The sequence below is a fragment of the Pinus tabuliformis genome, chromosome 6 (genome assembly GCF_031772625.1).
Source record: "Pinus tabuliformis cultivar Carrire ecotype Pingquan chromosome 6, CPIR1, whole genome shotgun sequence".
NCBI classification, from domain to species: domain Eukaryota; kingdom Viridiplantae; phylum Streptophyta; class Pinopsida; order Pinales; family Pinaceae; genus Pinus; species Pinus tabuliformis.
Window position 1 is genome coordinate 1,781,286,049 of NC_142292.1, and position 25,376 is coordinate 1,781,311,424.

General features: G+C 39.2%; 2 protein-coding genes across 3 annotated transcripts in view; one reads left to right on the forward strand and one right to left on the reverse strand.

Annotated features, from left to right (window-relative positions):
* The window catches only part of ING2 (PHD finger protein-like protein), a 71,670-nt gene that overhangs the window by 10,817 nt on the left and 35,477 nt on the right, over positions 1–25,376 (forward strand). The window lies entirely within an intron of this gene.
* LOC149266112 (uncharacterized) lies at positions 833–24,060 on the reverse strand. The gene is made up of 5 exons (XM_089386471.1): positions 23,962–24,060; positions 5,724–6,603; positions 5,468–5,609; positions 5,058–5,343; positions 833–916 (listed from the first exon to the last, which is right to left on the reverse strand). The coding sequence occupies exons 1-5, from the start codon at positions 24,058–24,060 to the stop codon at positions 833–835; spliced, it is 1,491 nt and encodes a 496-aa protein (XP_089242597.1).

Here is a 25,376-nt window from a genome sequence, read left to right on the forward strand (position 1 = left end):
GACTGACTGACTATACCAGACACCTTCGAAAAGAAACAAAACCAAATACCTGAAGCTGGCTAGATGTGAGCGATTATGAAGCCATGGTGGCTTCCAAATGCTCTGTGCTGCGCCAAAGTTCTGAGGACATAACCACCAGAGAGTATCACTACCTGAATAAACCGGAGCGACTCTGTCACTGTCTGAAGAGACCAGAACAAATGAACCGTGAATTGTGCGCGCCATCCTGAAATCCTTTCCCTGCGTGCCTTGAACCCGAAGCTTCATAAATGCTAATTAATATCCTGCCACGAACCGCCAAACCTACTCAAGGTATTGCCAGATGCCGGCGCTGCGTGCTCGAGCTTTAACATCTCATTAAGGCACCCGCATCCGGGTGTCAATTTTACTATTATTATTATTATTAAATTAACTTATTAAAGCATGGGTTTCATGCTTGGGTCAATAGTCAATAGGTCAAAGCATCCATTGAGTGCTCTAGGATTTCTATTGAGTCAATGTTAAATTAATTATGTAAGAAACATCAAATTAATTATGTAAGAAACCCTTCTTGGGTTCATGGTGTCAAAGATAAAAATCTATTTTGTCATGTCAAAACTTCCTCCATCAAGTCACCTTGCAAGTCGGCCTCCAGACTAATCCTCTACAAGTCGGCTTCCACAAATTACTCATGTCGGCTCATTTACAGTCAGAAACAACTATAAATACCCATGTGAACTCGACTCAACTGTGACATGATGAATTAAGATCGGATAGATAATAAAGACAACGAAGAAGGATGATTCAGATCATTTACAAGGTCAAAGTATTGGGTGATTGCAGGGCCAAGGTACTAAGCTATTACAAGATCGAAGCATGACACTATTACAGGGTCGAAGCAGGAGATAACTACAGGACCGAAGCATAGCACTGAAGCCTGTCAAAGACTACAAGAACAAAGCTCGCTATGATCACATGATTGAATTGAGGTATCACAATATTGAAGGACCAAAGTGTTACAAGACTGAGGTATTACATGTTTGCAAGAACGAAGTGTTGAGTATAGGAACAAAACGTCGAATTGAGGACTCAAAATAGAAGCGCGATGCAAGGTTGACTTGATGGATAGGAGGAGTCTTTGGTCTAGGTAATAGGGGCCTTGGTCATCTCAACTTATTTTGAATCTACTGAAGTAAGAGTTCTTGACTGGGTTTTCCCCTACCTAGGGTTTTGCCCTGGCTGTGTGCCTACATCTTGTGTCCTCTTTTGTTTATTGATTGGCATTAGTCTTGATGATTAGAACAAGATAATTTGGAAGAAGAACTAATATTTAAATGTCACAAGATAATGTCATAATAAGAGAAATCAATGAAAGTAAAACCCTAAGTTGTTGCCCCAATGGATTTCTCAACACTTAATCCTTGAGCCCCTATATTTATATTTATACTTTTGTCCTTTGTTCCTCCTCCCCCTTTCCCTCTTAATATTTTATTCCTTTCTTAATTTGGTTATTATTATAATATCTAAATCAAAACTTTTAGTTATTTGTTTAATTCCACATTTTATTCTAATTTTGAACCCCTCCTTTTTGACTTGACCTTTAATGGCTTATTTGATTTAATTATTGTTACTTTTACCCCCCTTTGACTTTTACTTTAACGGATACATTTATTTATTATTATTTTTACCCCTAACTGCCAATTAATTTTATGTTATTTAAGGCTAAGTTGCACGAAACGGGGAAACGGAAACGAGTTTCCGAAACGGGAAGCGATACAAAACGCGACCTCCCCAAATTTTGGAAACAGGGAAACGCGAATATATATATATATATATATATATATATATATATATATATATATATTAAAAATATTTAAAAATTATATATATATATATATATATATATATATATATATATATATATATATATATATATAGATATGTGCAATCATAAAGCATTAATGATACATTTACATTATATGATTATAATTTATTACATTTAAACATTAAGATTAAATTTACATCACATTTACTCATGAGTCATGAATGATCACATAATGAAAATAAAAATATAGGAAAATCCAAAATCAGCCTTTATTTATATTAGTATATGACGCTGCAAGTAGAATAAAGAATATAAGGCTGCAAGAACTATAGAGACAAGTCACAAAAGACTAATCCTCATCATAACAATCCTCATCAAAAATAGAAGCAGCATAATGCTCAACAGTGGATGGTGGTGCTGAAGAAGATGATGCACCAATTCCACTTCCAGATTCGGCCTCAATATTTAGGGCAGCAAGAGAGAGATCCAAATCAGGATTTTCTGCATCCACATCCCATTCTTTAGAAGGACCACTGTTGTATTCTGGACCCCTACGAGATGCAAGGCGAAGGTTGGAGTGCACATAAACAAGATCCTCTGCTTTCTGTGAGCCCAACCTATTGCGCTTCACAGAATGAATAAAACCATAAGTGCTCCAATTCCTTTCTGCTGATGAAGAGCTTGCCACTTGTGAAAGAATACGAATGGCAAGGTTTTGCAAATGTACACCATTTGCTCCATGACAAATCCACCACCTAACTGGATTCATGGTGCTTCTCTCCTCCAAAGCTGATATATCTGCATAATCATCTATTCCTGTAGCAAAACTGGCAAATTCCTCCTTTACCTCCCTATGTAGATGAGAAGGAAACATTCTCATAAGTGCTTTTTTCACCCCAGTAGCCACCTCTCTATCCTTATGGGGTGCCTTCCTCTTCCCATTGCTTTTAGCAATAAGCTCCTCATCATAAAATTTGGGGTTCAAAGCATGTGCTAAAGTGTGCAATGGTGTATTGAAATTGTTCCACCTGTCAACAATGATTTTCTTGATCAAACCAGCAAAATGATCATCAACAAACAAAAGTTGTGGAGACTCCTGCGAAATGATTTCCATAGTTTTTTCAACCATGGAATCCATGCCATCATATACCTCTCCCAAGAAAGGTTGGTCAGTGTCAGCACTCCGGAGAAGCTCAAATGCAGGGGTTGTGAGCAAGAAATCTACCTTGCTCCACCAATCCTCATCAAGGCACAATCTACCCACCATCGATCCCCGCTATGAATCTGCTTGTCTCCACTCAATCCAAAGTTGACTCACCACCATAGAAACTAATGCATGCTTAACCTCAACAAGGCGGCGCAACATCACGAAGTTTGAGGCATATCTTGTCTCAGCAACTTTTAACAACTCCAATTTGGAGTACTCTCGAAATATGGCCTGAGACTGGTGTAGTTGGTGATGAATTTGATAATCTCCCTTGCTTCCCCTGTGAGTTCCTTTATCCAGGAAACTTTGTTGTCGATCTCCTCTAAGATCAGATTCAGATTATGGACAATGCATGGTGTCCAAAAGATGTGGTCATACCTCCCCTCAATAATTAAACCTGCAGCTTTGCAAACCGGTGCATTATCCGTGATAACTTGCACCACCTTGTTAGGCCCTATTTGTTCAATAGCTTTTATAATAACATCAGCAATGTACTGTGCATCTTTCACCTCTCCTGAGCAGTCTTCTGCCTTGATAAACATTGCTCCTTTGGGGGAAGTGGCAATGATATTTATCAATGGTCTGCGCCTCATATCTGTCCAACCATCTGAGACTATGGTAACCCAGAGCTACTCCAGGAAGAACGAATTGGAGCTAAAATATCCTCCACAAGGTCCTTCTCATTTTTGAGAAGCTGGGTTCTGACTTTCTCATAGTTGGGCCCCTTGTACTCTTGAGGAGCTTTGTTAACTGCCCTTATCATATCTTGCCAGTAAGGAGAGCGAACAACATTGAATGGGATACCACATGCATAAATGCACCTAGCCACTCTGGAATCAGTTTCTTCTCTTGCTTGCACATTCACCAATCTAGCAATTCTGCTATCCTGAACTGAAGGGGATGCCCCTGGGCCTCTGGTATTTTTGGGTGCTGGTTGTTCATGTTGTTGAGTGTGACTAGCTCTCCTCTTTCTTGCTTCAGCTACAATCCTTGGCTCAATGTTAGATGGAGCTTGAGTAAGCTCATCATGCCTTCTCTTAGTACCATCCGCCTCATCTTGCTCTCTTTGATATGCCCTCCTTGCCAGCGGATCTGATGTTTTTGTGCAACCTGAAATCCCCTGTCCTCCTCCATGCAATAGATGCGCCTTCACTCTTGGGTAGGAGCCCTTGTACGTATTATTGCAAAGATTGCATCGCCATTCCCATGAGCCACCACCTCCACATCTTTGAAGCTTCGTCACATGCCTCCAAAGAGGATAATATTCAGCCCTTGGGTTGGCCCTAGGGCTTGCACTTGCAGCTGCACTTTGGCTGGAAGCCATTGCTGCAAAAATAAATTAAAAAAACAAATCTGTAAATAATAAAATTTAAAAACGTTTTTCATATTTTTGGCTGTATAAGCCCTAGAAAAATTGAAGAAATAGCAATGTTGCACACATCGCGATCGGGATTTAATCGGCGCCGGGAAAAAATCGGAAAAATCGTTAAAATCGGGAAAAAATCGGGAAAAAATCGGGAAAAAATCGGAAAAAATCGTTTGGCACAAAAATATTCATTTTTTTTCATTTTTTTTCAATTTTTTTAATATCTAAACCATCTACAACATAAAATAAATACATTGACACATAAATATGATAAAAAAACTAATATATAAGATGTTCAATATCATTTCTAGCGCTAAAATCACACATAACATTGAATCATGTCCTGAATAGTAAGTCCTGAGTCCCAAGTCCAACTCAGCCTCAAAATATCAACAAAAAATATGATAATGTATCTCATCATGTCATAATGTCATATACAATAAAATGAAAGTCTAATCCTATTGATTTCCTCTGCCCCTCTTGCGAGAATATGGCACAGCTTTCTCTTTCCCTCTAGATGTAGAAGCTGGTGCCTGTGGTGGTGGAAATGGCAGTGGAGTCTGACGTGCTCTAGAAGCTGAAGAACTAGTAGTAGCAGCTACAAGAGGCTGAGGTGGACGGAGACCACGTCCTCTACTGGTGGTAGTGGTAGCCCGGGTAGCCCGGGTAGGCGGTGTCACCTCCTCCTCCTGCTCCTCCAACTCCTCCTCCTCCTGCTCCTGCTCCTGCTCCTGCTCCTCCTCCTCCTCCTCCTCCTCCTCCCCCTCCTCCTCCCCCTCATCCTGCACTAACCAATCCTCAGTGGGATCCATGAGAGGCCTCTCGGTCTCAACCCTCCATTCAGCAGTGGTGTCAATCCCATCCAATGAGATGGCTTCCGTATCAGGTGTCTTCTCTAGTTGTTTCACCCACAATCGAAGATTGTAGTAGACATAGACCATGTCATTAAGTCTATGGGACTCCAACCTGTACAAAGTTCATGAAATAATAAATTAATAATTAATATTATAAAAAAAATATTGTTTAAAACTTTAATGAATTCAAAAATTTATTTGGAAATTTGCAATATTTTAAATGTTTAAGTGTTAACCTATTGCGCTTCTTGTTGTGTATTTTTTCAAATACACTCCAATTGCGCTCACATCCCGAGGAGCTGCATGTTTGGCTGAGGATGCGCACGGCAAGATTTTGCAAAAGGGGTACTCTGCCACCATACATCTTCCACCATGCGTCTACAACAAAATTACAAAGAAAATTTTAAATAAACATAAGAAAAAAATGGAATTTGAAGAAACAATGAAATTTGAAACAAAGTTACAAAGTACATACTACAAACTAAAAAATACCTGGGATTTTAACCGTCCTATCATTGATAGCCATCTCAAAGCCAAATGTGCCACCTGACAACTTATATTGCTCAATTTGTCTAGAGACCTCCATACGTTCTTCTGGAGTTTTCACCATCTTCTGGACACAGGTTAATAATCCTTCCACGACCTCAACATCAAAATTAAACCCACATGCATAAGAAAATGCAGGGTTCAGGAAAAGGCCAGCAGCATGAATGGGACGATGGAGTGTGTTGTTCCATCGCTCATCAATGACCTTCCATAGAAGGAGTTGTCTCTGGAACCCATCATCTCCCTTGTCATCATAGTAGGACCGAATGGCTTCTTTGGCCCTATCCATGGCTTCATACAAATAGCCCATTGCGGGCTTCTCACCATCTACCAACCGAAGAACCTTTACCAAAGGTTCTGTGACAGCGCACACCTCCTGCACTCCCGCCCAGAAGTCTTCTTGGTATGAAACAAGTCTGCAGACGGCCTCTCCTTCTGGTTTGCGGCTCATTGGCGAAGAACGCCACTCCTCTGAAACAAACATTCTCTTCAAATCCCACATAGAATTCAAGAGGGATTGAAGAGATATGAAACTCGTCGCAAACCGTGTAATGGCGGGGCGCACCAACTCTTTGTTGTTGGTGCATTTTCTCATCAAGCTAAGCACAGATGTGTGATTGTAAATAAATTTTGTGATGGTTTTTGATGAGTCAACAGCCTCTTTGACAAAGGGAATTTTCCCTATGTCCTCTAACATCAAATCAATACAATGGGCAGCACAAGGTGTCCAAAATAAAGTAGGATGCCTGTCCATAAGCAATCTACCAGCAGCAACATAATTTGCAGCGTTGTCCGTTATGACTTGGACAACATTTTCTGCACCCACCTCCAAAATAAACACATCCAGCAAATCACATAAATTTTTTGCATCTTTGATTTGATGAGTTGCATCAACAGATTTGATAAACATAGTCCCCAAGGGACAACTAACCAAGAAGTTTATAAGGGTTCTCCCCTTTTGGTCAGTCCAACCATCTGACATAACAGTGCATCCTGTTTGTGCCCATGATGCCCTAAAATCCTCCAATCTTTGGGTGCAGTCACGCTTTTCATCTTGAAGAAGCCGGCCTCTGAAATCATGAAGAGAAGGGAGTTTGTACCCCGGGCCAACACTGGCAACAGCATCAAGAGTAGGTTGGAAAAATGGATTATTCCTTATAATGCTGAAAGGAATATCACTCCAGAGGAGAAATTTTGTCATCAACTTGTCAGCTTTTTCTTTTTCAGTTCTTTTCATCATTGAACCGATAGTTGGTTGTGAACCAGGTGTGGTTCGAGGAACAAAATATGATGATGCAGCAAACGGATTGACTGACGCTGCAGTAGAACCTGTGCCACTTGGCCCACTTCCTTCAACTGACCTTCTTAGTTGCCTTTTGAGTTCTTCTTTGGCGTCTCTAGTGTGCTCTAATTCTCCCAATGCTCTCATGGCTTTTTGGATAATTTCAGCATTTGTCTTTAGACAGGGCCCCACATCACGTCCAGGGATTTGTGCAAGGTGGAACTTCAACCTGTACACCCCCCCGAATATTTCCTTTCCACACAACTTGCAAATCAAGTTTTGTCTATCATTCGGAGTTTTAGGGTCACCATATTCCCAGAAAGGATCCAATTTCCTTGGCATGTTTGTTTTTGAATTTTGAATTTGCAAACCTATGGAAAAATAAGGATTAGGAAATAGGAATTTAGGATTACATAAATGATAATAGTAAATAGTAAATACAAATTACAATTTAGCATTTGCAAAATTACAAGCTAATTATTTCCAAAATCCCAATTTGAATTTCTAAACCCAAAAAACAATGAAAAATCAAAAAAAATAAACAATGTTTAAAGAAAATGAGAAAATAAAAATCAAAAATTGGTTCTCATAGTCATAACAAATAACCCATCCCAAATCAATGAAAAATTTCTAAAAATTCTTTAAAAACAATGAAAAACAAAGTTTTTAGAGAACCAAAACAAAAAAAAATTAATCTACATACCTGGTTTATGGACAAATTCGCGATCTTGGCTTGGATTCCTCCTAAAATCGGCTCCCACAAGCGACGGCAACCCTCTCCCTCCCTTCTTCTCCTTCTCCTCCTTCTCCTCCGCGGCGGACTGCTGAATGAATAAACAAAAAATCGATTTTACATATAAAACCCCCGCTGCCCGCGCCTCCCGCGATTTTTTCGAAAAAATCGCGATTTTTTAAAAAATCGCGATTTTTTCGATAAAAATCGTTAAAAAAAATTTCCGCCGATTTTTTGGATAAAAATCGCGATTTGAATCGGCATTTTGAAAAAATCGCGATTTTCCGATTTTATCGCGATTAAATCACGATGTGTGCAACACTGAGAAATAGTAAGAAAAAAACTAAGAAATGAATGTGGCTTACCCAAATTAATTTTTTGTGGCTGAAACTACCCTAAAATGCCAGAAAAGAGGAGAAATATGGCTGTAGCTGAGCCAAATCTGCTGCAAAAATAAATTTAAAAAACAAATCTATAAATAAAAAACGTTTTTCATATTTTTGGCTGCCTAAACCCTAGAAAAATTGAAGAAATAGTAAGAAAAAACTAAAAAAATGAATGTGGCTTACCCAAATTAATTTTCTGTGGCTAAGACTACCTTGAAATGCCAGAAAAGAGAAGAGAAATATGGCTGTAGCTGAGCCAAATCTGTTGCTACTGAAATCTCCTGTTGAAATCTCTTTCTCTTGCTGCTGAAATCTCTTTCTCCTGCTGCTGAAATCTACTTTGCTCACTGCTCAAAACACCCTAGCTGAAACAACTGCCAGTCTCCAAGAGAAACGACGTGCTGAATAGTGTGATGAGAGAATGAGACAAACTGCTCTTTTATAACTTTAGAATAGGTTTCTAGAATTTTCCGGAAACCTAAAAAAAAATTTAAAAACCAATTAAAAAAAAAAATTTAAAAAACAACACATTAAATTAGGGAAACGTGGTTCGTACGGCCTGGAAACGCGTTTCCGGCCGTATTGCCACGTTTCCCGAAACGGAAACGTGGCAATACGGCCGGAAACGCGTTTCCAGGCCGTACGGTACGCGTTTCCTGGTTTCGTTTCCGTTGCAGGGGGGAAACGACCCCTACCCCCACGTTTCCTGCAACTTAGATTTAAGGTCATCAACACTCGCTTGTCATCAGTCTTCGTTGTCTGGTTACTGATGATGGGTGAAGTGTCCATCCGAAACGTTGGACAGGATATAAATCCTATACACAGTTCCATTCAGAAATTTTCTTCGAATCTAATTTAGGAATCTAAACTAGCACATGATTTTATATCAATCTGGTGTTCGTAAACTTTGAAGCACGCAACATTATGTAATATGAGTTAAGTTGGATGGATTGTCACTTCTAAGTCAAAATTAGCAACTAAAGTCAGGAAACATGAAACAAAACTCTTAACCTATTCACACAAGCTTGAAACGAAATCACTCTTGCTTGACTTAAGGATACTTCAGATGTGGCATATATAGGAATTTCTTACACAAATCCAAGCTCTCTATCCAATCATATCCAAAATGCCAAGTGTTCACTGAAATGTTGGGAAGACAATCAAAGGTTTTTTTCAATAATGAAGGTTGACTAATACACTAGGGCCTTCCTTACCTGTGGAGGCAAGTGGACACTTCAGTAGTCTTTTACTCAACTTAGTCAATCTAGACCCAATACTAGTTACAGAGATGAGAATGCACTACAACCTTCCCCATCTATGAGAGTGAAGATGAGCAGTCACTCATAGTCTTCTACTCATCTCTTTAACTAGCATGTACTTGAATCATCATTCTATTCTAGGAAAACAGTAAATGAAAGCAGGGAACTATGATGTTTGAAAGTTCAAGACAAAAAGACAGTCCTCAAGAGGTTGGGGCCTTCTTGTCCTAGCAAATTGAGGAATGGCACTCTCAGTGCCTTGGTTACTCTGACCACTTAAGTTGATTTTCAAACAACAACCAACCTATGATAATCAACAATAAAAAATAACATTGAGATCTAGGGCTATGAACAAAATTACAAATTCAATGATGGAATGGAATTGTCATTTAGCTATTTCAATGCAATTATGATATCTATGATATTCAAGCCAAAGTGGATCAAGCCAATAAATTCAAAATATATTTAAGCTAACAAAACCTTTCTTATATCAAAATATGTTAAACAAATCTAAGAATGCTTAATCAATAGATAATCTTATAACTAATTGTTGAATGGTGTTGTCATTGGTGCGAACATCAATCTTTGAATGCTCTTAATATTTGCCTATGGATTGCATTGATTGGAAGCTCCTCTGCTAAAGAAGCCCTAAAAGGATGAGGAGCTCCTGTAGTGTGGTCATGATACCTCGCTTTTGATGAAGAGTTTGGATGAGAAGATCAATGAAATTGCAAGCGGGACCACCATCAATTGCTAGAGCTCGTCATGCCGAGTCTAATGGTAGGTGGCACGTCACATAACTCCTCATTGTTGAGGAGACATCTCTTATCAAAGTTGGAGCCCCATTATGTGGTCAAGGTGCCCCAAAAAGGAATGTTAAAAGGTAGCTTGATGTTTCCTTAAATGTTGACAGTTATATTCAAGGAAATTTTTGTGGGTCTTGGGTTGACAAATTAACCGTTCGAATGATGAATTTTCTTGTCCAAAATTGGCTGCCAAAGGGTTCAAGTCAACTCTCTAAAATAAATTTTATTTGTGGAAACTATCTCTCCTTGGAGTTCAGGTCGTCTTATTAGAAAATTTAAATTTATCTTTTCAAAGTTCAATATTGTTCAGGTCGACTCCATGGATTGTTGGGCTAGTTGGCCCCTCTTTTTAAGCCCTCTGGATAGTATAAATAAGGGAGGCCCATTCCATTCATTGGTATCAAAAGTCATCTTGCTAATCTGAAATATATTTGTTGACTTCTGAGGCCTGGCCAGAACATGGAGATCAGAAGGAGGCCGAGTCTGAGGTTACTTTTGGGCATAAATTTTTACCCTTCTCTTGTTGGCTATTTGTTGGAATGTAGCAGGGATTTTCGTTGGTTTTTTCTGAGGCTTAGTCAAGGCTGACCTCGCACTAATATTGAAGCTTAATTTGACTTTCTTAAGGGCTTGCTCTGAGGCCCGAATCAACCATTTCTTGAGGTCCTTCTCAGCCTTCCAGAGGCCCCTATCTGAGGCCTCTTTGCACTAGTTTTCAGGGTTATCTTAAGGCTTGTTTTGAGGCCTATTCGGCCCCCTTTCTTGGCAGACCTCTGTTGTATTTGATCTTAGGTCTTTTCAGTGGCATCTTTATGGACAAAATTTCGGATTCTTCTGAAGCAAAGTACATCTGAGTTAAATTTGGTGGACATTGTTGTGTTATCTCTCTTGGGTTTCATTGGATTAGAGAGCAGACTAAGGCAGATTTTGAAGGAAAATTTTAAGACTTATCTGGGGCTCATTTAAGGCTCTGTTCTGGGCTCTTTTGAAAGCAATCTAGCACTATTCAAAAGTCCTAATCTCAGGCTTCCTGAGGCCCATCTGTGACACTTCTTCTGAGGTGGATTAAGGGCAGTCTAAGCCCTATTTGTGCGGCACCTTTTCAAGATATTCTCACCAGGATCATCTTGCCTCCTTTCTCGGCCCTCCAAGGGGGATTGTTTGAGGCCTTATCCGCACCTTTTGGATCTTTTCTAAGGTTGGACCGAGATCTATCATTTGTGCCAAGTCTGAAGGGTTTGCTGAGCTAAAATTGTCTTGTCATCTTTTGGAGAACATAGATTTATGATGGAGGAAAACTGAAGTATATCTAGGCCTTTCTGAAGTTGCATAAAGTTATCATTAAAGTTTGATCAAGGCTTAATTTAAAGGGCTGGCAGAAGTCTATAAGGGAACAGTTGCTACAAAAAGCAGATTTGAGTCCTATTTGTGCAATCAAATCGTGACTTGTTTTGAAGGGCCGAATGGCAGTGCAATCTGAAGCAGTTGCAGGAGGTTTCCTATTGACCATTGTTGAATAATTAAGTAACATAGACAAGGTATCTCAAGAACAGATCTCTTAGGCAATTCTGAAGGTTATAAGGGTGTGTTTCAAGTACTCTTTCAAGGACAAACTAGTGGACAAGGTTTTGAGCAGATTAAAGAGCCAGATTGAATCATCTCTGGAAAGTGAAATCTGAAGCAGAGATGAAGATTGTTCTTGGAACAATTGAACAGATATTGAAGGCATTACTGATATGATAAGTGTTGCATCAGAAGTCTGAAGTTTAACAACAGCTTGACAGTTAACCACAGTGTCAGCTTATCCAACTCTTCTAAATTTGATCTAAGTTTGACAGGGCTAGTAACATGAGCCTACTGTGCTGCCTGATGATTCAAGGAAGTGTTAAGCTATTGCAAATTTTTCCATGTATCTAGAGTTTACATTGCAGATAGTTTTCATCATTGCAAGCACTAGTTGTTGAATTGTATTGCCCTGAAGATATTGTTTTTGGCAAAGTTTAGCAGATTAAGTATGATTGTGTATAGCTGAGTCAACATTGCTGCAAGTATCTATGTGTGACTGATCTTGCTGAGCGAGAATTGTCCAGCTAGGGTTTGATGCACTATCAAGCATATTTGTTTGTGTGCAGAGTACCAGGGTTTTGCCAGCAAGAAAGCATTGTATAACAGAATTTGTTGCTGGCTGAGGAGTCAGAGTTTGTTTTTGATAATGTGATGGTTATTCAGACCATGTATGGTTGTGCATGCTAGGAAATGCATTGCAGAGAGGTAATTGGCTTTCTGTCTTATGATTTTGTGTTTCCTAAGGAAAAAGTTGAGACAACTTAAGGTTGGGCACAGGACAGACTTGTGGCACATTGGATTGTGCATTGGCAACAGTACAGTGTCAAGTATTGTGATAGCAATAATCAACTATTGGACAAAAGCAAAGACAATTTAGTGAAAATAGAATACAGTGAGATCTTGTTTCTATGCTGCTAGGGTTTGATCATTTGATGAGCAGTTGCTGCGGATGACCTTTTGCCAGTATTGTAGATTGACAAAATCCATAGATTCCTTTTTTGATATTGAGCACAAGTGGATCCAATCTGAAAATATATGAAATGTGGTCCACTGTGTTGAATTGAAGGTCGGAGCCTTCAGGGCAAGTGGCGGCTTGCTGAGCAAGGCGGCAGGATGGTGCAAGGCGAAGATTGGAGTCTTCTTTAGGTTGGAGCATGAGAACACTTCAAGCCGGCAAGGTGGTGCTAGGGCTTGAACTTATTGCAACATGTTTTTTCCTCGTGAATCATCTTGGCCACCAAGAAATGGATCCTCTTAGCTGTGGCTTTTACTAGAATTTTCTAGTAGACATTCAATAGGGTGATTGGAATCCAACTACCCACCAAATCTCTTTTAACATCTTTAGGAATGAGTCTTATGAGGTTAACATTAACCTAGTCTCTGATATTACCCCTCAGCCATAAAATTGAACTGAAGAACCATAAGGATATGGGGGTTTCTCATTCTCGAGTTCTTTGACGCCTAATCAAACTCATCTAGCTCAATTTCTCTCGTGAGAGAATTTCTCTCAAGGGCCTCAACTCTCCTAGGAACAACTTGATGGACAACCTCCGTTGTAGCATCCTGTAATGGGTCAAAACTTATCGAAGTGAAAATATGTTGAAAAATGATCTGCAAATATATGTCAGATTTCTATCTCATCCTTGCTAAGGCTACCACTAGGGTCTCGTAAGGCTTAGAACTTCTTAGATTTGTCTTTGTGCTTTAGATGTTGAAATAGAATTTGGTAGGCACATCATCCTAGACCATTTAGTGGATATGTCCCCCAATGCTTGCCTCCTACTGATGTGCCTCATGAATGGGGTCCATCTCCAAGCTTTGTTGAGCAACCTAAAGGTGAGTTTGCAGTTGGTTTTTAATATGCTTGATGAGCCTTGTTACCATCCTACCCCACCTTAGTAGGAATTTGCCTCTGTGAAGAATGGCTATCTCCCAACAAGATATTTCACCAATCTGCCATATCGGTTGCAGACCAAGATTGAACCTTTGTAACTGCATTCCTACAATTGTCCAACTCAACTAAAGAGACATTGAGCTTGAAAGAGGATTGAACCTCTTATGGATAATGACTACCAATATGTAGGCAAGTTGAAATGGGTGTGTGATAAGAATTGGTAGTTGTCAAGTCAACTTGCATTGATTGCTCATTTGTAGAGGAATTAGTGGCAACATGTGCCTTTGCATAAACTTGTCCAACCTATCTCGTATTTGGTGAGTAACAATTTTGTTTTTGTTTGCTAGTGTTTTTGTGATATAGAAAAAATTTGCAATCTGGTAGCTCTCCCAGTTTCAAAGTTTTTGCATATATGTTTAATGCCCTCACCCTAAACAATTAGTTGTTGTAAAACATTTAATACAAATTCATTTGAAACATGTACAAGCTACCTCTACCATTTCTTTTCAGCTGATATGAAAGTAAGACAAGCTCACACACCTGAAATTTTTACACAGATTTTGGTCTAATGACCCTAGAAAATCCCATAAGGGGAAAACTAGTGAAAGGAGGATTATATTGCTTCTAATCTATTGAGAAAATTACACAACAAATAACATTTAAGGTACTTATCTCCCCTTAAATGTAGTTCCATCTTCCTTGAAATTTGTGTCTAGGCTTCAACTATAAATCTGGAAGTTCGAGCCAACTGTTTAATCTCTCTTACATTAGGACTATTGTACAAATCAGTGCTCAGAATTTGACTTAGGTTCAGAAGAATCTTTCTTAGCCAATAACCTTGAATTTGGTGTCAAATAGTTCCTTCTATCTTTTGAGAAATCTAGGGCAGCTAGATTATGTGATTTCTCTTACTTTGAACTGCTTGTGATGTATTTTTGCTTATCTTGATTAGATCTTTTTTCACCTTAATTATCATTGTGTTCTTTTCATCAAACAACTACCAAACCATAAAGAACAATGAGACAAGAGGACACAAGATATAGGCGATCAGCCAGGGCCAAAACATCTCCATTTGAGAGGATTGTTGAAAAATGTAACTAGGTTCGGTCTTCATAATTGTACTTGAGTCATAATGAAATATATTTATCAAAAGAAAGCAAAATAAATTTTATTATTAATTAAATTGACTTGTTAAAGCATGAATTTCATGCGTGTGTCAATTGTCATAGGTCGAACTTCCATTGTAGGCTTTTTGGATTTTTATATAAGCAAAAGTCAAATTTATTTTGTCAAAAGTCTCCTCCATCAAGTCACCTTGCAAGGTCGGCCTCCAAACAAATCCTCCAAAAGTCGGCCTCACAAAAAGGACTAGGTCGACTCATTTTACTATGGGAAACAACTAAATATAGGCCTGTAAACTTCGCTCTAATTGCAGAGAGCAGAGATGAGTTCGGTGTATCTTAGAGATGAAGTTCGGAAAATTTCAGAGGGATGATATAGGTTCGGTGATCACAGAGGAAGGGAATTTGGATATAAAGGAATATAATATAGGACCAAAGTCTGAAGCTATCACATGACTGAAAACTGAAGCTATCACCACAGGACCAAAGCACATTACAAAACTGTGTTATCATTTGGTTGCTACCACTATTGGAATGAAGTTTATTACAGAACTGTGTTATATGTATGCTACTTCTATGGGACTGAAGTACATTGCATAATTATGTTATCATCTACAGGACCAAAGCTTATTACAGGACTATGTTATTGCATACTACCACTACAGGACTGAAGCTTGACTTTGTTACAGGACTGATGCATCACATCGAAATCTGTCAAGGATTATCATATTGTTGCAAGTATGAGGTGTTGAGTACAAACTAAAGAACGAAATACTACATACAAGACTCAAAACTGAAGAATGATGGAACAAGGTTGACTTGATGGATGGAAGGAGTTTCTAGTCTAGGTTATAAGGGTCTTGGTCATCTCAACTTTGTATTGAATCCACTGATGGAAGAGTTCTCGACTGGGTTTTCCCCTACCAAGGGGTTTTACCCTGGCTGTGTGCGTACATCTCGTATCCTCCTCTGTTTATTGATCGGCATTAGTCTTGATGATAAGAATAAGATAAATTGAAAGAATAAAACTAATAATGAAACATCACAAGGTAATGTCATAATAAGAGAAATCAATTAACTTACCAACCTATTGGATTTCTCAACAAGGAAAACCCACAAGAATTCTTCTTTTCTTATAGAATCTTCAATTGACGAATTCCAAGACCTAAGACCCTTGACCAAGGCCCTCCAAGACCAACTCCCTTGACAAGCTTTCCTTCTAGCAGTTCCTCAGCCACTCTTGCAATTTCGACCTCCAACAAATTCTTCAGCCCAACACATTCTTCTACAACTTTGACCTCTCTAGCAGATTCACAACTTTGACCTTTCATAGCTTCGACCTAGCTGCAACTTCACAATTTCGATGCAACGTCACAACTTCGATGCAGCTTCACAGCTTCGATGCAGTTTCAGAATTTTGTCTTGCCCAATAATTGTAGAAACCTTAACAAAAGAGGGAGAGAGAGAGGCCCAAAACTTCGATCTTGTTCTTATTCTTCTTCTTTGTCCTTTCCCAGCTTCTATCTTGAGGAGATTGAACTTGCTTGAGAGTGTGTCCAAATGAGGTCTAGTTCCTTCTTATGTATAGGCTTTTGAGGGGTAAAAATTGCTATCTTTAGGCCGACCTGTCCCTTCATGTAGGCCGACTTGATCTTTGTGCTATGATGAGGTCTTCAATACATGACAATGACTCAATTGACTTTATGACAAACCTAGAAGCACTCAATGGGTGCTTGACCTATAAAATAAATTTCCTTGAGCATGAAATCCATGCCTCAAGAACAACAATAATAAATTTATTTTTCTTTTTACATTAGATACATAAAATCATGATTACGTGTCATTATGAAGGTTGAACTTAGTTACATATTTCTACACTCCCTCTTAACTAAGGAGGTATTCATAATCCATACAAGGTACTTCAACATTCTCAATCTAAAGAATTTTCATAAGACGAGCCAGAATGGTAAGCCATCTGTTTAGCATCATACCAACCATCATTGTCACATAACAAAGCCTTGACTAACAACTCTATCTCTCCACAAGCTAAGAGCACAATGCTAGCGAGACCAATGAATGACAGACACCATCATCATTGCTTCTCAAAGCACATACCCCACCCAGGTGTTCGCAAGGTATGTCCTTCCGGGACTATTCTTATTTTGGATTCCCAGTCCTCAAAGGAATATTGATTTGAATATGAGATCTTAAATCATATTAAGGTATTACAGACTCATGTGCAGGAATGCCTATATTATTTAGTGCAATGGATTGAAAAGATTGTGAATAATACAGACATTTAACAATCAGAAAACATAACAATTCAACACATCAACACAGTGAATAATCAAGGAGTTCACCAGACTTTCTAGCTACGTCTCTTGGTCCAACTTTCAGTGTGGACCTTTGTATTATGTCTTCAAGAACAGAGTTTACAGGTGTGAGCTCAGTCGGAGCCATAACACAACAATAGTGATATTACACAGGGATTTCACTCGACAACCTCGAGTTTAAAGAGTACACAGACTCTCCCTCTTAGTGCCTCTGATCAACTGTTCGTAGGTGCGTTTTCTCTGATTTTGTCTCTGAGCCACTGCTTCTCCCTCTCTGTATCTGCCATTGAGTGGTTTTTAAGCCTCTCGACCCTGTCCGTTCACCTTCCTTTTCGGGCTCTTTGCTTCCCGGCCTTTGTCCATTCATCTCCCTACCGAGCGTTAAACACTCATTGCAAAACGCTTAAGGCACATAGGCGGCTGCCATTCACAAACGAAAAGATCTTGGGCGCGGGTGAAAATCCCTGATATAACGCATATTTGGTCTGTATACGATATTATCGAAATATAAAGAAATACATAGAATACATTGAAAAACCCCACAAAACGTTGCATATCGGATTTCAAATTTTATAGTGCCGCATCCATAATTCCTTTCGGGTCCGTAAAATAGCTCATTCATCGTCCACCGTCCGATCATTGATCGATAATCCACGACTGACGATCATTTTGGGCGGCCCACTTGCATGGAGATTACCCGCCCGAAAAAGTGGTTTTCTCTCTCCTGTGGTGTGCTACGTGTCGGCCGGTGTATGGAATTGGGCGGAGCCTCTCCAATACTGCTTACCGCCTGAGGCCCGCCCAAAATACCGTTTACCTCGGAACTCAAATAACATAAAGCCGCAATTATAAACTTTTCGGGTCCGGCTTTATCGCTTCAGGTCATTTCCCTTTATTGTGTTGCGATGCAATAAGTCGCAAATCGCACATCACATGGTTTTCGGGCCCGCGGGTTAAGTCCTCCCCTTTGGAATCTGCGATGCGATAAACGTCATCTCCGCTGTTGATCTGCGCGCTCGTTCAACGGTCCACATTAAGTCGCTGGATCGTGATCGCAATTCCCATAAGGCTGCCTCCGATACACTCTGCTGGCCTGCTCCGATGCAATATCGCCGATTTAATCCGGGTCGTTGATCTGTCCGATCCGATGGCTTCGGGTTGCAACGAGACTTTCACGTTCCGCTTAGCTCTGTTTCCGCCAATTCTTAGTGTTTTTCCATGCGATAGTGTTTTCCGATATTTGAAGACTTAGAGGTTTAGAGGGTTTAAGATCCATTTTGGATCACGCCTTCCCACTGAAAAGCTTTTGGACCACCAAAAGTTGGTTTTTAGGCATCGATCAAGTGAGGATACAACTCCCTCACTTGTTTAACTTCTATCCATTGTGCTTTGCTTGGATTTGAACCTTTGAGCCCTACTCTCAGGTACTCAACATCCCCTCGACACAGTTCTCACCTGCCTGCCCAGAACTGTGTCCTCTCATAACTCATTGAGATACTCAGGCGACAGATCCTCAATAGAAGGCAATTGACTTTGCTCTTCAGGATATTCAATCAATGAAGGTTCATACAATCTCAAGTTTTCTGCATTAATGACTGAATAGATCTACATATAAGCTGGCAAATCAAGGCGAAAAGCATTTTCACCAATTTTATCAAGTATCTTGAAAGGTCCATACCTTATTGGTTTTAGCTTCTTACCTTCACCTTGCATTCTGTCTTTGCTGATGTACAACTAGACTTGATCACCAACTTGAAAACTATGCTCAACTCGATGCTTGTCATGTCTTGCCTTGTACTTGGCTTGACTTCTTTCCAGCTGTTCCTGTACTGCCTGGTGAATTTCCTGGATTTGTTCAATGAACTTGGTTGCTTTGTCCACATCACTGTGTCCATCAACTGCTATGTCTTTACCAAAGACCAAATCCAAGGGAGACTTTGGTATAAAACCAAGTCTCAAAAGGAGATATCTGAATAGAAGAGTGCTTGGCTCGGTTGTAAGCATGCTGCACATAACACAAATGCTTATCCCAAAGCTTGGGATGCTTGCTGCAATAGCCTTTGAACAACTGGATCACTGTCTTGTTGACCACTTCTGTCTGTCTCGATTAGATACAGTAGAAATGGGTAACCCAAAATGAACCCCTACATTCTAAAAGAACAACTTTGCTGTTTGTTTAGCTGTAACTTGCTTGTTACATGGTATCAAAATACACATTTTACTGAACCTATCCACAACAACATAAAAATAATCATGACCTTTCCTAGATTTTGGCAATCCCCCAACAAAATCCATGGAAACACTTTCCCAAGGACAAGAAGGAATGGCAAGTGGAGTGTACAAGCCTAATTTTCTATTACTGGGCTTGTTTGTAGCACACATAGTACACCCATTGATATATCTAGAAATTGTCTCATGCATTCTTGGCCAATAACAAAACCTTTGCAATTGTGCAAATGTTTTACTTACAACAAAATGACCTGATATTAGAGAAGTATGTGCTTCTCGGATTATGTTAACTCTTTTAGTTTGTGGAATGCATAACTTTCCCAAATGATATAAGAGTTGGTCCTTTACATAATAATCCAATTCTTCTACTTGCTTGCCATGACTTAAAGTTGCATATACATCTTTAAAATCTACATCTTGAGCATATTGTTTAATGTAACTTTCATGCATTACTGAGTTATGCTGAAGTATAGTAGATGCATTTATGATTGGTCTGGATAACATGTCTGCAACCTTATTGTGTATGCCCTTTTTATATCTGATGACAAGATGAAATTGCTGTAGAAAACCCATCCACCTATAATGTTTTGATTGCTGCAATTTAGTTTGTGAGCGCAAATATTGAAGTGGTTGATGATCTGTATGTATGATTGTTTCTTTACCCATTAGGTAATGTTTCCACTTTTTCACACTTTGTACTAATGCATACAATTCTTTATCATATGTGGGATAATTAACTACTGCAGAAGTAAATGTCTCAGAATGATAGCATATGGGTTTTCCGTGTTGTATCAACACTGCTCCCATGGCATAGTCACTGGCATCTGTCTCAATCTCAAATGGATGTTGAAGATCTGGCAGTGCTAGTACTGATGCTGTATTGATTTTCTTTTTTAAGGTGTTGAAGGCTTTCTGCTGTTTGCCTCCCCACTGAAACACCTGTTTCAATCCTGTTAAAGCATGTAATGGAGCTGCAATCAAAGAAAAGTTAGCAATAAACTTTCTCTAGTATTGTGCTGCCCCTAGGAAACTCCTAACCTCTGTAGCAGATTTGGGTTTAGGCCAGTTCACAATGACTTAGGGATCTATCTTCAATTCACTAGCCCCTACAATATGACCCAAATAATTTAAAGATGTTCTGCCAAATTCACATTTTGACAATTTTACATAGATATTTTCTCTTTTTAAAACATCTAAAGTCTGCTTTACATGCTTCACATGGTCTTCCCATGTCTTACTAAAAACAAGAATGTCATCTAAATAAATAATTACAAAGTCATCAATAAAAGGTCTGAGTACATCATTCATAACTCTGATAAATTTAGCAAGAGCATTAGTTAAGCCAAAAGGCATAACCAACCATTCATACAGTCCTTGCTTTGTCTTGAAAGCAGTCTTCCATGCATCTTGTTCTGCAACTCTGACCTGATGATAACCTCTTCGCAAGTCTAACTTAAAAAAGTAAACTGCTTCTTTCAATTGATCTAATAAATCATCAATACGAGGAAGAGGATAACGATTCTTGATCGTTATTTTATTTAGTGCTCTATAATCAATGCACATTCTCCACGAACCATCTTTCTTTCTCACCAGCGCGATTGGAGATCCACATGGTGATGTGCTTGGTCGTATAAACCCTTTATCGGGCAACTCTTGTACTTGCTTCTTTATCTCTGCATTCTCTAATGCTGACAACTTTTACATTCCAATGTTAGGTAATGGAGCATCTTGCTGCAAACAAATATTATGTACTATTTCTCGCTTGGGTGGCAGACCTTCAGGTTCTTGAAATAGAATATCATATTCTGAAACAACTTTAACTAAATTAGTTTTCTATTTAGAATCACAGCCTTCAAATGCATTGGATTTTTCTGGATCCTTTGCTTTACAACCATTAGTAAAAATTGCTTACTTGAATTCACAATTCTTTCCATTTGCTTTGAGTTTATGAGAGAATAGTTATCCTTGAGTTTATGAGCTCTTACAATATATTCTATTCCATCTTTAGTGAGTTGATACTTATTGTCAGCTTTATAGAAAATAGCTTTCCTATCATACAAGTATGGACTTCCCAAAACAATACCACATATATCCAATGGGACTATCTCTAACTCAACCTCATTTACAATGTTGATCCAATAGCAAACCTAAGTTTACTTGTCTCGTTACTTGTAGCTTTGTTTTATCACACACCCAAACTAATGGATATGGCTTCTCATGAGGTTTTGTTTGTAATCCCAACTTCTTTACAATTGTTTCAGAAATCAAATTTACTTGTGATCCACTATTAAATAAAGTATCAATCTTATTGTGCTTGGAAATTACTCTAATACGAAAAAGCTCATTTCTTTCCCTCTCATTATTTTCATTATCAACAAATTGTGCAGAATTACTTGTGGATGCTTCAGAATCTTTACCTTTAATACCTGTGGCTGTAACTGTTGTTTCATCGCCTGGATCCGATCCTAAGTCCTGCTGAATAGCAGCAACATTCTTCTTCTTTCCACCGAACTTCTTAGGTCTCCGTTCTGGATGCAGAAACCAGCAGTGTGCCTCATCGTGTCCTTTCTTTCAATGAGTGCATGAAGGTTTATCCTTCTGTATAGTGTTTGCTTTCCTTTCCTTCCATTTCAGTTTCTTTTTTTCCTTGCTTTTGCTTACAGAATATTTAGATGTTCCCCCAACCTTTGGATTTACATTCTTACCTTTAGCTTCTAGATGTGTGGCTTGAACTGATACATCATCTAAGCTAGTGGGATTAAACATGAGAATAGTATGCTTTAAATAGCTATGAAGACCACCTATATACTTCAATAAAGTCTCAGGTGAATCTAATGATATACCTAGAGCTAAAGCTCTCTTTCTGAATTCCTGAGTATAACTTTGTACACTTTGACCCTTCAATTGACGAAGAGTTTGCCAACTCATCATTGCCTGCTGCATGTAAGCTAAAGGATAGAATTGCTTTTTGATAGCAGAAACAAATTCATTCCAGGTAGAAATGATTTTACCATGTTTTTGCAGATCAGCTTGTGTCTTGCCTTCTCACCATACTAGTGCAGTTCCTCCAAGTCGAAGGCTAGCCAGCTGAATCTTCTTCCTTTCTGAATCAACGTTCTGTACCCTACAATATACATCAATTTGTCTTATCCAATTATCTAGCTTTTCTGCATTGAGTTCTCCATCATAAATTGGCAAATCAAACTTCACATCTAATTTGATTAAGGAAGTTTTCTTCTTTTTCTTAGAAGAGCTAGAAGATGATGAGGATGATGAAGGTGATGATGGAGGAGATGGTGGAGGAGGCATTTCTCCTTTTCCTTTGCCTTCTGGAGGGGCAACTAGAAAAGGTTCCTCTGCTCCTTTGTCTGGTTTAGGTGTTGAAGTGCTTTCACCTCGACCCTTCTTAAATTCCAGATACATCTCTTCCACCATAGCTCAGATTGTCATAAAACTTTCTATAAACTGAGATTCTGATCCCAATGGAGTTTCTTCTACCATTCTCCTCTGAGAATAGACTCTTCCAATCTCTGGATTAGTCTCAACAAGTTCTCCTTCTCCTAGTCTGAGCTTTAATCTAGTTAGCATTCAAAATCTAGAACAAGCTTGTCTAACCTTAACAAAACCAAATGCTCTGATACCATTTGATCTGAATATGAGATCTTAAATCAATATTAAGGTATTACAGACTCATGTGCAGGAATGCCTATATTATTTATTGCAACGGATCGAAAAGATTGCGAATAATACAGACATTTAACAATAAGAAAACATAACAATTCAACACATCAACACAGTGAATAATCAAGGAGTTCACCAGACTTCTTGGCTACGTCTCTTGGTCCAGCTTTCAGTGTCGACCTCTATATTATGTCTTCAAGAACAGAGTTTACAGGTGTGAGCTCAATCAGAGCCATAACACAACAATAGTGATATTACACAGGGATTTCACTCGAAAACCTCGAGTTTAAAGAGTACACAGACTCTCCCTCTTAGTGCCTCTGATCAACTGTTCATAGCTGCGTTTTCTCTAACTCTCTGTCTCTGAGCCATTGCTTCTCCCTCTGTCTCTGCCATTGAGTGGTTTTTAAGCCTCTCGGCCCTATCCGTTCACCTTCCTTTTCGGGATCTTTGCCTCCCGACCTTTGTCCCTTCATCTCCGTGCCGAGTGTTAAACACTCATTGCAAAACGCTTAAAGCACATAGGCAGCCATTCACAAATGTAAAGATCTTGGGCGCAGGTGAAAGTCCCCGATATAACGCATATTTGGTTTGTATACGATATTATCGGAATATAAAGAAATACATAGAATACATTGAAAATCCCGAAAAAACGCTGCATATCGGATTTCAAATTCTATAGTGCTGCATCTATAATTCCTTTCAGGGCCATAAAACAGCTCGTTCATCGTCCACTGTCTGATTAGTGATCAATAATCCACGGCTGACGATCATTTCGGGCGGTCCACTTGCATGGAGATTACCCGCTCGAAAAAGGCGGTTTTATCTCTCCTGCGGTGTGCTATGTGTTGGCCGGTGTATGGAATCGGGTGGAGCCTCTCTAATACTGCTTACCGCCTGAGGCCCGCTCGAAATACCGTTTACCTCGGAACTCAAATAACATAAAGCCGCAACTATAAACTTGCCGGGTCTGGCTTTATCGCTTTGGGTCATTTCCCTTTGTTGTGTTGCGATGCGATAAGTCGCAAATCGCACATCACATGGTCTTCGGGCCCACGGGTTAAGTCCTCCCCTTTGGGATCTGCAATGCGATAAACGTCATCTTCGCCGTTGATCTATGCGCTCGATCAATGGTCCACGTTAAGTTGCTAGATCGCGATTGCAATTCCCATAGGGCTGCCTCCGATACACTCCGTTGGCCTGCTCCGATGCGATATCACCGATTTAATCTAGGCCGTTGATTTGTCTGATTTGACGGCTCCGGTGCAACGAGACTTCACGTTCCGCTTAGCTCTGTTTCTGCCAATTCTTAGTGTTTTTCCATGTGATAGTGTTTTCCGATATTTGAAGACTTAGAGGTTTAGAGGGTTTAAGATCCATTTTGGATCAAATATCGGTCCTCTTCGACAACTCTTATCTTGGATGCCCTACCACATCCTCAAAGAGCATTAGATGCCCGATGCTTACCCAATCCTCCATTCTTTCTTCACAATGTTAAGACAAGAATTATGTGTCTACCTCTCCCTATTAACTAGGGAAGATATACTTATTCCTATAAAAGGAATGTGCCCAAGCTACCTCTTAACCAAGAACTTGCTTCCAACAACAACTTTTTGCCTTTGGTGAAGATCGGGACCTTTAGCTGCTTGAAGAGCTCCTCCTTTCAATGTCATGAATTTCATCTTTATCATTATGGAGCTTTCATCTTTTGGGACTTCTTCGTAGAGCATCGACCATCCATCACTTTCCTTTATGAGCCATGTTAGGCATTTCATCCTTTTCTTCATTGGAAAGTGATATTCTAATCCACATTTGGCTTTTCTTCATACAAATACCTCTTCCAAGTCATGTTTCCTTTAGGATCTTTCATCCAACCACATGAGTGCTAGTTGTAGGTGACATCTACAACTCTCTTTCGGTAGCCCTGTATTAACCCATCCAAATGTTTTTCAAAAAATAAAAAATGAACATCAAATCAAAGTTACCTTTTGTGATGGCCTTTCATCATGACATCTTGCTTGCAATATCAACATCCTGCACATTCATAAGCACATCTCCAAGACTTTCAATGTCAAGGGTTTCCTTTCTTTACAGACCTTATCAGGGTCTTCATGCCTTCTCTATGGAGATATCATGGCCAATTCTTCTAGTCATCGGATGTTGATTTCCTTTTCTATGTGACCATAGTTGCATCTTTCACGATCTCTTCTTTTTTTCTTCACATATTTCTCCCCAGGAACTTCCATCCATAGTTCCTTCATCTTTGTCAACCACCTCATATTCCATATGAGGACATATTATGTTGATTT

Coding starts and splice junctions, on each gene's coding strand:
- LOC149266112 (XM_089386471.1), bottom strand. CDS start 24,060: ATGACCCAAAGCGATAAAGCCAGACCCGGCAAGTTTATAGTTGCGGCT. Junction 5,344..5,467: donor CACAACAAGAAGCGCAATAG/GTTAACACTTAA, acceptor AACTTTGTACAG/GTTGGAGTCCCATAGACTTA. Junction 917..5,057: donor TGGAGGAGCAGGAGGAGGAG/GTGACACCGCCT, acceptor AGTCTTTGACAG/GCTTCAGTGCTATGCTTCGG.